At 37.6% G+C, this 13,635-nt stretch overlaps 1 protein-coding gene across 1 annotated transcript in view; it reads left to right on the top strand.

Annotated features, from left to right (window-relative positions):
- Window positions 1–13,635, top strand: part of LOC105440521 (phosphatidylinositol-binding clathrin assembly protein-like) — a 71,630-nt gene that overhangs the window by 43,426 nt on the left and 14,569 nt on the right. Inside the window, exons 15-19 of the mRNA XM_030994899.1 lie at window positions 443–532; window positions 2,494–2,701; window positions 3,222–3,368; window positions 6,701–7,606; window positions 13,489–13,557. Coding sequence (XP_030850759.1) covers window positions 443–532; window positions 2,494–2,701; window positions 3,222–3,368; window positions 6,701–7,606; window positions 13,489–13,557 — 1,420 coding nt within the window. The remainder of the gene's footprint in view (window positions 1–442; window positions 533–2,493; window positions 2,702–3,221; window positions 3,369–6,700; window positions 7,607–13,488; window positions 13,558–13,635) is intronic.

Raw genomic sequence — 13,635 nt, 5'->3', positions numbered from 1 at the left:
CCCTGAGTGAATGTGCTAGAATTCGCGATTCCCTATCAATCAAATCCAGTCGACAGGTTCTCCCAAATTCAGATATGACTGGGATTTTTTTTATTCCCCACTCCTTGCATCGTACTAACTCACTTTTTACGGTAATGCCATCTGCCACACCTGTCACCTATAGCCTGTAACGAAACATGACATATTTGTACAGTCAAACCTGCTTTAGTGACCACCTGTCTACAAAGACCACATTTTTTTTGTTTCCCTTGAAAATGGTTTCTCATTGAAACATGCACTGAAGGAACCTGTCTACAAAGACCACTCTTTGTGTTTTCCTTGGGTGGCCGCTATAGACAGGTTTGACTGTATCTCACCATCCATGTTGCTATTGAGGCAACTTGCCTCATTATAGTCGTGCACATTGTCAACATCCGGCGGTGTTTATGTTTCTTGACTTCAGAGTTTTAGCCACACCTCTCAGAGTTTTAGCCACACCTCCCAGAGTTACAATGAAGTGGGAACAACCATCCTGTTTGACTTTAATGATCAGGTATCCCTTTGTCTTGGTGAACGCGGACACTCTCTCCTTCCTCAGGCATGCGTTCATCCTGCATCATCATTCGCATCGTCTTGCCTTTTCCCTCCACCAATTCTGATTTTAAATTTCGTCCAAATCTTAGATAAAAGTTCTTCCAAGTAGCAGACTTAATCTGTACCAGTTTTATGTTTTAGAATCTCATTAAAGACATTCCACATTGTAGACTGCACAAAACTGTTCTTGGCTTTCCCATCAAATTCAAGTTTTTGTAGAGTAGCAGACACTACATGTATGATGGTATATATTAAGAGATGGCCAAACTCATTATTATTCAGGAACTACAAGGTGCATGTAAACCAAGTAAACCATCAAAATTTCCATGATTTGAAATCTTAAGATTCATCCTTTTGATGACAAAGCCTGAAATATTCAAATTAAATCCACTGAAATTGCATGCTTAATAAAGATGTAACTGTCTTTAGTGAAAGTAATCCAAGAAATTAGATTTTAAACTTACTTTTTCAAGCTGTAGAATATTGTAGATTAGTTAAAGCACATTTGATGAAATCAAAATTGAAGACTCTTATAACTGTTCCTCACTCACTGAACAGCCTAGTACACTGCCAATAATTACTTTTTTATCAGATTTTCATTGTAAAGTCATTGCATAATGTAAGAAAAACAAAATAGATGAGATGACGTTAAATCAGTCTTTCTCTCACACTATTCCTGCATGTCACCTTACAAGCATGATGTAGTGCATTTTAAGCATATTGCTCATTGCATATCTGAATGAATTTAGAGTAAATTTGGAAGAAAATTCTATATACATTGTAATGCCTAATGCATAGACTTTGGGGAAACCCCCTCAGTTCAGTCATGAAATCTACCCTGTAACTGACGAATAGGACATTTTTTTTTATTTTTAGCAGTTTGCATGTGTATGTGTAGGGATCATCAGAAGAAGAAAATTGCATGCTTTTTAAAGTAACTGTAGGTGAAAGTATGCTACATTGTGCATCTTGTTTTAATATAGCAGAGTCTGCACACCAAGTCTGCTGGAGACATGTAATTAGTACCCTTACGAAGCCCCACAAAATTGATTAACCTGTTAATAAGCTCATTAGCTTATCGACATGTTAGGTCCAACAGAAGATTTATCAATTGCCCCGGTAAGGAAAAAGAATCTCTTATCAAAAAGGGCAGTGAATAAGCTTGGGATTTTTAGATCCTTCTTAAATTTCCTCAAATGTTCATGGAATTGTCTTGAATAATCAAAGTAGGATTGGAATGACTTTGTGCCATATTGAACTATTAATGCACTGGCATCTTTTACATGGCATGTTCAGAAAGAATGGAAATCTCTCAGGATTGACTTAAACAGGAAAATTACAAAAAAATAAACAATATATTTCTACATCCAGTATATCAACATGAGCCACCTTGTTATAATATACCTGGAGTTGATTTTTTATGTTCCTTTTTTAAGCATCCATATGTAAATCATTAAAATATGGTCGATTACAATAATAATAATAATGGCAGCAGTAATAGCAGCTATAACAATAACCTAAAAATCAACAACAATAACAAGAGTAACAACAAGAGCAACAACAACAACAACAACAACAACAGCTGCAACTACAATAGCAGCAAAAACAACAGCTGCAACAGGAAGAGCAACAACAACAAAATCAAGAGCAGTAGCAACAACAACAACAATAAAAAAAAAAAACATTCCTTTGAATGTTAGCATCGTGCTGGTCTTTATCCCAATATAATCTGCTGTAGCAGAGTGTATACAACATATACTTTTACCATTAACCAAATGCCTACTGGAAGGGTACAGTGGTAACAGTGGTTCCTACAATGGTTCTCATGTTAAGCTTATGAGAATGAAAGAATGCGATGGTCCAATGGGTTAAAGAAGAAAAGAAATATTTAATCTGATCCCCTCTGGCCTTGTTGTACAGGAGCAAAGATTGAAAGAGACCCAGCAGTCGGAGCAGTCCATCACTTTCACGCCGGAGCCTGTAGTCCAGAGCACCCCACAGATGGCAGCAGCACCAGCAGCAGCTCCAGCTCAAACTTCAAACCCCTTCATCACCGCCCCAGCGCCAGCGGCACCCCAACCTGTCGCAGCATCAACATCCGGCCAGGATCTGTTTGCCGCCCCCGCAGGTTTGTCCAAAGAAAAGCCTCTCTATGTGGAGTGGTGTGTGCAATGTTTTGTAACCACAAGCAAAAGGCGCTATATCTTTTGATTGATTGATTGATTGATGTAGAAATCATAGATACAAGGGACATTACTTCAAATATGAATATGAAAACGTTGGGGTGACTAAAATTCTCCTATGATATGGAAACTGCCACAAAAAGACCGATAGCACAGTTGGTAGAGTAGTGGTCTCGTAAGCCGGCGACCTGGGTTAGAACCAAGGCAATGCGCTAGTGCCCTTTGGTAAAGCATTAATCCTCATTACCAGGTCCCTCGGAGAGGACCTTAAGTCGTCTATCCTCTGGTTGCTTACTAACAAACATTTAGGCTTTCATAACAGTCAGGTATAACCACCACTACTACTACTAGAGCCAATGATCAACTCACATTTTTTGCTTGTCATGGAGGGATTGATTAGAGTTTGTTGTACGTCTGATGTGCAATTTGCATAACTTGTTTTGCCCCCCCCCCCCCCACACACAGTGAACAACAACAATCAACCAGGCATGAAGCCCTCACAGGACCTGATGTTCCTCCAGTCCAACCAGATGACCACCATTCTCCATGCTCAGATGGCCACTCAGGCCATGACCTCCAACCAACCTCCGCAATGGGGGGGATCACCAAATGGTAAATACCTCCCTTCCATCCTCCTCTCTCTCTCTCTCTCTTTCTCAATCACTCTCTCCCCTCTCTCCCTACCCCCTCTCTCTCTCTCTTCCTCTATCTCAGTCTCCCTCTCTTAATCACTCTCTCTCTCTCCCGTTTTTTTTTCTTGCATACAGTTTTAAAGCAGAAGTGTTACCCTATTAGAACAAACAGTCGCTTGGGATTTAGCTTGGGATTTACAATGCAAGGATATTAACACATCTTGACCTGCATAAGGAGAATGAGCTGAAAAGATTGTTGGGTTGGCATACAAGATTTGTTACTGTGTGCTGTTAAATGGTTGTTGAAAGGCTAACGATGGAATGAAGCTCACAAAGAAAAAACATGCTGTTCTAAACGCTTAATTGATTTTCTTCATTTCACATTATCATTCTGATGTATACATGTATTCTCCAAATAAAGAACGGTAATTTCACACATTCCTTTTCAACGCATTTATAAGGAAGATGTCTTTTATGAAATAAGTCCATAAGTGAAATCATGTTTTGTCATGTGGATCAAGTTGCCACAAAGTTTATGTGGAAATCTCTTTTCTGGTTTGTTTTAAATACTCTATCCTGCACCTCCTGAGCAAACCATTGGTACAGTTGTATACACACACTATTTCACTCCTAGACTGTTCTATGTCTACCGATAATTCAGTAGGTCCACAACATTAGATGCAAAGAAAGGGTAGAAGAATTGGGAACATCCAACATTTATGAATTCCTGTTCGTTTATTAATTGATTTTGTCTTTCCAACCAAGTTTTGGAGTCGTACCAAAATGCATCTAGAATTGAATTGAAGGAAAAATCCCTTTTCAGACATTCTGTTCAAGTTTTGAACCCAGGTATAATTTCTCGATGTTCAGATGATGTTGGAATTCTTTTGTCAATATTGCCTGAAAGCTTGGATGGAAAGATGAAGTCAATGACTACATGAACACAAACCTCAAGCATTTCCACTCTTCTTGTACCTCTCCAGGGGTTTTGTTTGTTTCAAGAGTTTGCCAAGACATGAGCTGTGCTTAACTTTCAAACGCTTTTACCTCTTTTACCATGCCTTGTGTGATAAAGTGATACTGAAAGTTGAAAAAATTATATCCTTTTAAATGATAAAATCATTTCTACTTCACTTAGCTTTATGGAAAGAAACTATAGGAAAAATAAATTAAGATTAATCTTCACAATTTGCCCTTTATCCGGTACTTTCTCAGTCTATACTCTTATGCTTTTTACACGTATTGCTCTTGGGCAGCTGTCTCCCAGTCTGTCCCCATTGACATCCCTGGTCAATCCATTGAGGCCAGTCGATCAGCTCCGGCCAGCTATGTGGACTCGCTGGGTCTGCTTGCTCCGTCTTCACTCCCAACCAGTACTGTATTATTATCTGTGTGCACTATGCTAGCTAGTTTAATATCAGTTATATGGTTGTGAGACCTTGTATGTCTTTAGGTCTGGAAGCTCGTTTTACATGACCCCTTTCCAAAGTGAAAAAGCGAAAGTAGTTAAATGGATAAAGCATTGACAGGCAACATGGAAGATTCTAGATTTGAAACCAGTTCATAGTTTTTGTATCCTTTCGTATTGTACCAAGACCAAGTCAGTGTGGTAATATCCTACAGTCTGTCATTTAGACCTCCGTTTACTTTAGTCCTTTAGGCAAGGCTTGAAGTCAGTACAGTACATGTAGTACCCCTTAAAGGCATCATTTAACAATGTTAAATCTGAGATGCATGGCCCTACATGTTATCAGTGTCTGTGATATGGTGTAATATTGAAGCCCTAAAATTTCAATTTCCAATCATAAATATCTTGATAATCAGACAGGCGATCGGCTTGTAAAAGTCATGGGAGGCTTGACTGACCTAAAGGTTCATAATTATGATTGCAGCATGAGCTAAATCCAGGATTTTTCTTTTAGAATCTGAGGCAAAGTTAATTAATACCCAAGCCCTTTAATAATAATATGCCATTAGCCCTTGGTTCTGTATTCCTGCGAGTAAAACCAAGTCAGTGTGGTAATATCCTACAGTCTGTCATTTAGACCTCAGTTTACTTTAGTCCTTTAGGCAAGGCTTGAAGTCAGTACAGTACATGTAGTACCCTTTAAAGGCATCATTTAACAATGTTAAATCTGAGATGCATGGCCCTACGTGTTTATCAGTGTCTGTGATATGGTGTAATATTAAAGCCCTCAAAATGATCATGAAGTGCCTCAAAAAAGTATACATTTTTAAGTGACTAGTTTTACCATACTCATTTTCCCCAATAGACTGTAGTGTTACAAAAACCATTGTATTTTGATTTGATTTGATTTTGATTTCCAATCATAAATATCTTGATAATCAGACAGGTGATCGGCTTGTAAAAGTCATGGAGTTCCTGACTGACCTAAAGGTTTATAATTATCATTGCAGCATGAGCCAAATCCAGGATTTTGTTTGAGAATCGGAGACAAAGATACCCAATGCCATTAGGCCTCAGTTACTTTAGTCCTTCAGGCAAGACTTGAAGTTAGAACATTACATGTAGTACCCTTTAAGTTGCCATTAGCCCTTGGTTCTGTATTCCTGTGGGTAAGACCAAGGCTCTGTGGTAATATCCTACAGTCTGTCATTTATCCCTCAGTTTTGTAGTCTGATGGGTAAGACTTTAAGCTGTGCGTTCCCTTGAACTCATTACAAAGAAATCTGTATCATGTGATCTGGATATTTCGTGCAAGCCAATTACTTCTATGTCACCCAGTAATAAAGAATGTTGGTAGTAGGGGCCAGCTTCCCTATCTCCCAGTTTCAGCTGTACTAAGTGACTTATCCTACGTCTTCCTCTGTTGTTGAAGTGACATTGTGTCATCGATTTTTCCTTAGTCCCTTCTATAGGCAACAGTGTAGGTGTGACTTATACTGATTATTGGTACAGTGTAGTTATATGATACTTTGGGCTAGAAATTCCAAGTAACTGAGGCTTCTTCAAAATTATGATATACATGCAAAAGTTATGATATTGATTGCTCTAGGATGTTCATATCTATCAAACATTAGAACTTGCATTATTATAAATTTTAATGTTTGGATATCAAGAAGCAATGTAGTTACAGGGTAATGGGATTGGTGAATTAATTGTAATCTTCTTTCTTCTCTTTCCACCCCATACATGTACATTTAACCATGTAACATATCTATTTGTACTTAATGTACTGTTATTTATACATGTACATCCCGTTGTGTTAACTTATGTACAATGGTAATCTATGGATATATCTTTCCGCTATGGTTATGATTGGTTATAATTGTGGGTATTACTCTGTGTAGACATGGCAGGATCCTTAGATCCTCCTAACCCCTTTACCTCAAGTAATCCCGCAACCCAAGCTAATGTAGATCAACCCCCATTCCTGGCTGATTTTGATGGTCAAGCCCCCGTCCTGGAGCACACTGACCAGTCTGTTGAGCCCGAGGAAGGTGCTAGTAGCACCAAACTTGATCCCTTTGCTGGCATTGAAGATGATTACATGAAGACTAAAAAGGGCGCTGACCCCCAGGGGGATCTCCTGGCCCCCTTAGCGCCTCAGACGTTTTCCATGAATCAGTTAGATCCTTTGTCTCCCAGTGTTGCTTCCGATGGTTCCCTCATGACCACCCAAGCCCCCTCTCAGCCCGTGCAGGTGCCAAACTATTCCCTATCCTTTGATACAGCTACCCCTGGCTTCCTACCAACCAGTGACTCTGTTGCTCCCAAATCACCCGCTCGCAGTCCTATAACCCCAAATTATTCCCCTATGTTAGACCCTATCAGCCCCAATGCGTCATCAGCTATTGACCAAGCAGCCCCCAAGTCTCCGTTCGGTAGCCCTGCAGCCCCTAATTATTCAGTGTCGTTTGACCCAATGGGCCTTAGCCTGTCCCCAGCCAAGACTCCCAAGTCACCTGCCATGAACCCCAAGTACTCCCCTACCCATCACCCCACCCCCTTCCCATCCCCAAACCCATCCCCCCAGGTTCCTCTGCAGAATACCCTGGCTTCGTCGTCACCCTTTGTGACTAATCCTTCATCAGACTTTACCCCCATCACCACCGCTTCAGATGACACCCAGGGAGGAACCCACTCCTGGGACGTCGACAAGCCCTCTGAGATAGAGTCCATCTTTGGAGCTCGACCTTTGACCCCGTCTACTTCTGCTACAGTAGACCAGGGTGTCCTTGGACAATGCTTTGAAAGTAAATAGATCATCTGTTGTGGTTATTTAAGTGTTGATGTCTTTATATGAGCCCTCAGTTATTCTCCATGTTCATATTTGATGGATATTATATCTCTTGTTTGTTTTCATGTGAAATTCTCAGCGCCAATGGTTACAGTATAATCACAACTTTATTGTTTGTTCTGTACATCTATATATACAGAACTTGAGCCTCTTGTAGTATCTTATTATACCTCATACTCCGAATAGTGCCTTACAATATATCACATATTGTTTCTTTATATCTTTATTTTTCTCAAATGAAAATCCAAATCAGAGATTTACTATTTCTGATTGATTCAACTGTGCATAAAGTCTATGGATCCTGTAAATGTCTAGCTGTTTTTTGTGTTTATCGTCTCTTCAAAACCAGAAGGGCGTTAACGTGTATAATTTAACTCTAAGTTAACGTCCTTCTGGCTCTGGACAGAGGACACGTTTATGTAGTTTTACATTAAATTATATATTATAACAAAAAATACAAGTAATATTCTGTTCAAAAGAAAGAATGTATCATGTCAGTGTTGATGATGACATTGTTTTATTTTCAAGTACATGTCGCATTATTGGTCATCTTATCATTTTTAGATGTGTAGTAGTTTAAAAACAAATCAAAAACGATTATTTCCCTTGAAAAGATGATTTCTTTTTTAGGATAAAATTTATAATCATACTTATATTATTAGAAGATTTTGGATTGATACAGGTTTCAAATTAATATTATGGATATTGATCAGAAGACTTTAAATTTGCCCCAAAATGCATTTCCACAATCCAAAGTGGATAGACCTTTCCTGTCAGATTATTATGTGAAAAAGTGATGTAGAACAATTCACCCTTCCCCGTACTAAATGTACCTGTCATTATTAATAATAGCTTCTGAATGTACATTCTCATGAACCATAACTAATACTCATCTCTGTTAATCATCTCATGTCAGTTACTGTAAACATGGACATTGGACAATCTCAAACATTAATTATATTCTGTTCTGAGCTTCACAATAATAGAAAGAAAAAAACATTGCATTACAGAAGGCAATACATATAGGCAAGCACTGCTACAGAGTATGAATTGTCGTTTGCTTCCTTGACGTCCAAAATGGTCCAAGTTTACAGTAACAAACTTATCACAAAATTCACTACCATTTGAGCGTATTCCCTTTGCTAAATTTCCCCATCCATGCAAATTTGCCATGAAGCTATATCACTGGAAGTATTATGATATCATTGTTATTATCATGTGCAGTAAAAAAAAAAAAAAAACTGACATTGTGTGTAAAGAGAATATCATCTGTTGAGAGCAAGAAGGCATAAGGTCAAAGGTTAAGATCCTGTTGACGAAGAAGCAGCTTTCATACCTATCTATTGCTTAGACATTAAAACAAAATATTGGATTTAGGAATAAGAACTTGATCAGGAAAACTTTATTTTTTTAGATGCTGAAAAATTAAAAAAAGCAGTTGTAAAGTATTCTAATGACACTCAAGGTACTCTACAGCTGTAGCAATAAAATACAGGTTTAAATCTGCAGATCTTGTGGGCCATCAGTCATGGTAGTTTTAGACCCCGCCCCCTATCATGTACTAACCATAATGCACCATTCAAGGCAAATCCCCTTGTAATGACTGTCCAGGGTGTGTCATTTCTGCCATCTGGAGTTGCCATTTCACTGTTTTCTTCAACATACACTTGATTTACAAAAGCATTGGATGTTCACATTAAAACTAATGGATTTACGTAGCATCTTCACAGGGTTCGGGCCAGTGCCATATGCACTTGGTAAAAATATCAAGCATAGGGATTTCAAACAGCAAGAAGAAGATGGGAAAAAAGGCGTAAATCCTTCCAGACAAAGTTAACAATATATCTCTCTTCATACTTTCAACCTTGAAAATGCTTTCAGTATTTCCAACCCATGCCTCCTGGGATGTGGCATGGCTGGTCTACTCGGTTTGGACCAAGTGTTAACAATGTTATCCTTAAAACCCTGTGCTATGGGTCAATAAGATACAGTCAAACCTGTTTTAGTATAAACCACCTGTCTTAAAAGACCACATTTTCTGTTTCCTTTGAAAATGGTTTCCTATTGAAACAAGTACTAAAGGAATCTGTCTACAAAGATCACTTGTGGTGTTTCCCTTGGGCGGTCGCTATACACAGGTTCGACTGTACCTGTAAATCAACTTGTCCCTGGTACAAGACTCTTCAATAGGGACTTTTATATTTGCATGCCGACATAGTGGACTGCTACGTGTGACTTCCTTTTAAGGCATTGACAGGACCTTAAAAGGACGTCACAGTGCCTTAAAAGGACGTCACATATAGCAATCCACTGCATTGTATGTCGGCGGGCAAATCTTAACTTCCCTAATGACACACTCTGGAGGGTTGTTCAGTTGGGGGGGTTTCCCTATACTGACTGGTGCATGAACTCATCATCATCCTCATCAGCTTTCCTCCCTCCATGATAATCTTGTGTAATCTCTCTCACAGAACATCCCCAGCCCATCCTCTCTTCCATGATTTCATCACCAGGTACCAAACTGGGCATGGTGTGACGCTACATCATTGTCATCAAATCACCCTTATCTTTTAATACAGAAGTGCTCATTTTTGCAGTTCTCATTTGTCCGTATTCTACTAATTCAGTTAAACTCAACCCTGGGTTGAAAAATCATGTTTAAGGAAGGAAAATCTAGATCTCAGACTAACTTCCTTTTTAAAACCTGATTTTGAACAAAAGCTGAAGCCTAGCTTTGGGTTAAATTTTTGTCCAATACGGCCCATTACCTTTGCAATAAGCAAAGTTATATGTGCACTTCAAGTACTGTAAGTACTTGCTTATTTAAGCTTCTTACCCCAGTCGCACTGACAGAACTGGCACGGTACTGACAAGGGACCAAATAAAAACTACTGGTTTTATGAAATGACCAATATTTTGTTAATAATTTTGTTTGTTTGGAATCAGTAGGTGGGGTGTTTGGATCATCATCCTATATTAAACACATTGTGTAGAAAAGAGTGTGAATATTTAAATATGGTTTTAACGTGACATTCCCTGAAACTTGCACAAAACTCGAGAAAATAAATGAATTGCAAAACTGACCACTTCTACAATCCATCTTAATATGGTGTGAGCTAGAGCTTAAGAAAATCCCAGTGACTTACATGTATTCATCAAATAAAGGTTTGCTGGAGTTCAAAGACAAAATCATTTTTTTAATTTCTAATTCATTCTGAGCCCAAGAAAAAAATGCATGAGGAATGCAGAATAAAAATGGTAGCAAATATTGGTTGTGTTGCTATCATTTTCACATGATCATGTTTTTAGACCAATATCAGTTGAATGGAAATTTGACCAGAGTCTGTTTCTCATTGCATTGGGCCTGTGTATGCCTTTTGGGATTAAATCAAATTTTTCTCAGAAATGAACTGTTTTCTATGAATCGCATATATACGATCTACTTGTTATCAAAATTTCTGTCAAAAATATTTAATTTAAAGATTGGATCATTAGCATCTATTGAATTCACATAACTATTTTGTCTGTCTTGATGAGATTCAGCAAACCCTGTTTGATGTAGTGATCATGTAGTAAATTTGTGCTATGTGAAATAATTGATTTCTAGTAAAAACAATTTTAATGTCATAGAATGGTTTGAGTAGCCCATTTTTAGTCGTCTTTGTAGTGTGCAGTTGTTTTGATATACCTCTTTACCACACACAGGAAAGGAAAAATAATTTGATATAAAAATTGTAATTTTGCAAAAGAAAATTGGCACAAAAGCACTAAGAAATGTTAATCAACTTTTACTCTTCTGTTTGATGCACTAATTATTTGTTTATTATTATTTCTTCTTTTTATTTGTGTGTGATGTAGAGGTTGTCTTTTGGTATTGAAAAAAAATAGTTAAGTATCTGTGATCAAGTGTGATATTTTAGGTTAAAATCAATCATTTTAAGTTTCTGTTTTATCGCTCAACATCTTATTTTGATATTCTAGAAAAAAGTAGTTTTCAGTCATGTTTAGATGTTGAAGAAAGTAGTGTTTTATGGTATAATGAATTCATGCCAAGGTTTATTCATTTTGTGAAAGGCATTCCATTGCCTCTGAAGAACAGGCTTCGATTTTTGATGTTGGTTGAATTGTCATTTTTTAATGATTTCCTTTTTCCCATCAGTTTTAGATCCTTTTGCCGTGTACACCCATTCATCATGTTTAATATTTTCTCTTTGATTTTTCAACATGTAGATAAATTAGCATCCTCATGATATTACATGTAGATAGTGTGTCATCGTATGATATGAGCTGTGAGAAAAATTGTTTTATTATTGCCGAAGCTATTAGAGGAACAGACATTACTCTGATCTTCAATTTCATGTGACTTAAAAAAGAAAGAAAGTACACAACCTTTTTCTGTAGGTGAAGTAAAGAAACCAATAAAGAAGTTAATCTTCCATTGAAAAGAGAAGGCTGTTATATTATTATTATTTTTTTAATAAATGAAGCTGCCTGTCTGCGGTATGATAGAATTTCTCTGTTGTCCCCCAAGTCTTCAGTTTGAATAACTTCATTCAAATATCAAGATGCTCTGTATTTAGTAATTTGTTCATTGTATTCTGTACCCCTTTCTCTGCTCTAGTGTATTGTTCATTTTAATAGTAGATTTTATTTATAGAAGTGAATTATTGTCTGTTTCCATGTGTGTCGTAGTATGCTTGACGTTCTTTCTTGCCAATCCCTGTCTATGGTGTGTACTGAATAGTGATTAGTCTCATTTTGTGACTGTTTATATTCTAGTATTTGTTCTCGCATCTTGAAGTGTAGCTGTCATATTGGTAGTTTCACAATACTGTTGACAGTACATTAATTTTGTATTTCCTTTTGACTGTTCCTGTACATGTAGAACTATATTGAATATTTATCTGATTTGTTTGCAAATCAGCGCTACAGCAAAATATTGTCTAGCGCCATCTCAGGTCCGCTGCAGCAGTATGATCCTGTAACCCTCTGTGCTTGCCTAGCTGCGCTGTTGGTTCTTGCATCAAGTCTTAGTGGGTTATATAAGCACTATTTGCTAGTTGACCATGAGATGGCGCTGTACAATAAACAGTAGGCTAGGGCAGAAAGTTCATCAGTCCAGAATCGCTTTAACCCATGTCAGATCTGTATCAGCAAACTTCTGCTTTTTGTTGTGTAAGATCTAGTCTAAAGCTCTGTGTAATTAGTATTTAGTGTACAGGTAGATATAGGTTTTTGATAACAAAAAAAATAAAAATATCAGCTTCAGCAAATATTTGCCAGTGAGCCGTGTGTTTTTATATACTGAATCATTTTATCATTAGAATCATTATCATTATCACTGCCATCATCATATTGCCAATTTGAAGAATACAGCATGCACATTTAGTAAAATAAGCCAGAGAGCCGCCAGCTAAGTTCTAGATACATGTACTGTATGAACATTGTGTGTTTGAATATTTGTGAATTTTTTATCAAAAACAATGCCATGCCAATACATATTTTCTGTCAGCTAATAATAACAGTTGAAAAAAAAATTATTTTGATTCTGATCCCTTTTTTTAGCTCTCTGCAAATTACTTTCATTTTTCGTACTGTTTCTCTATCTGTTGCTTTTTCACTCATGCAAATTCATGTGACATTTCAATGCAAATTTGAGTCGAAATGTGTCCTGTCATCACTGTTCCATTGAAGTACTTTGTTGAAGATGTTCGTTTTGAGTGTGATCCTTGGTGATAAAGCTTGATCTCACTTTATGTGCTTACCGTAATCATGTTCTGTGTGTGCAAGCATCTCTCTATTTCCATGCCATTTTCTTCTCTCATTTCCATCTCACAGGTTTTGCAAATAATAATGACATTGGGGCAAACTTTGACAAGGCATTCGGAAGCAGTGTGCAGCCAGCAGGTAACTGTGCATGCAAAGTAGACAGTGTAGTCTTCTCTATAAAGTGTGTTTTTCCTTCTTTGCAGAGATAGACGCATG

Source organism: Strongylocentrotus purpuratus, unplaced genomic scaffold (genome assembly GCF_000002235.5).
Source record: "Strongylocentrotus purpuratus isolate Spur 01 unplaced genomic scaffold, Spur_5.0 spur5_scaffold_21, whole genome shotgun sequence".
Classification (NCBI taxonomy): Eukaryota; Metazoa; Echinodermata; class Echinoidea; order Camarodonta; family Strongylocentrotidae; genus Strongylocentrotus; species Strongylocentrotus purpuratus.
This window is presented reverse-complemented; position numbering and strand designations above follow the sequence as displayed.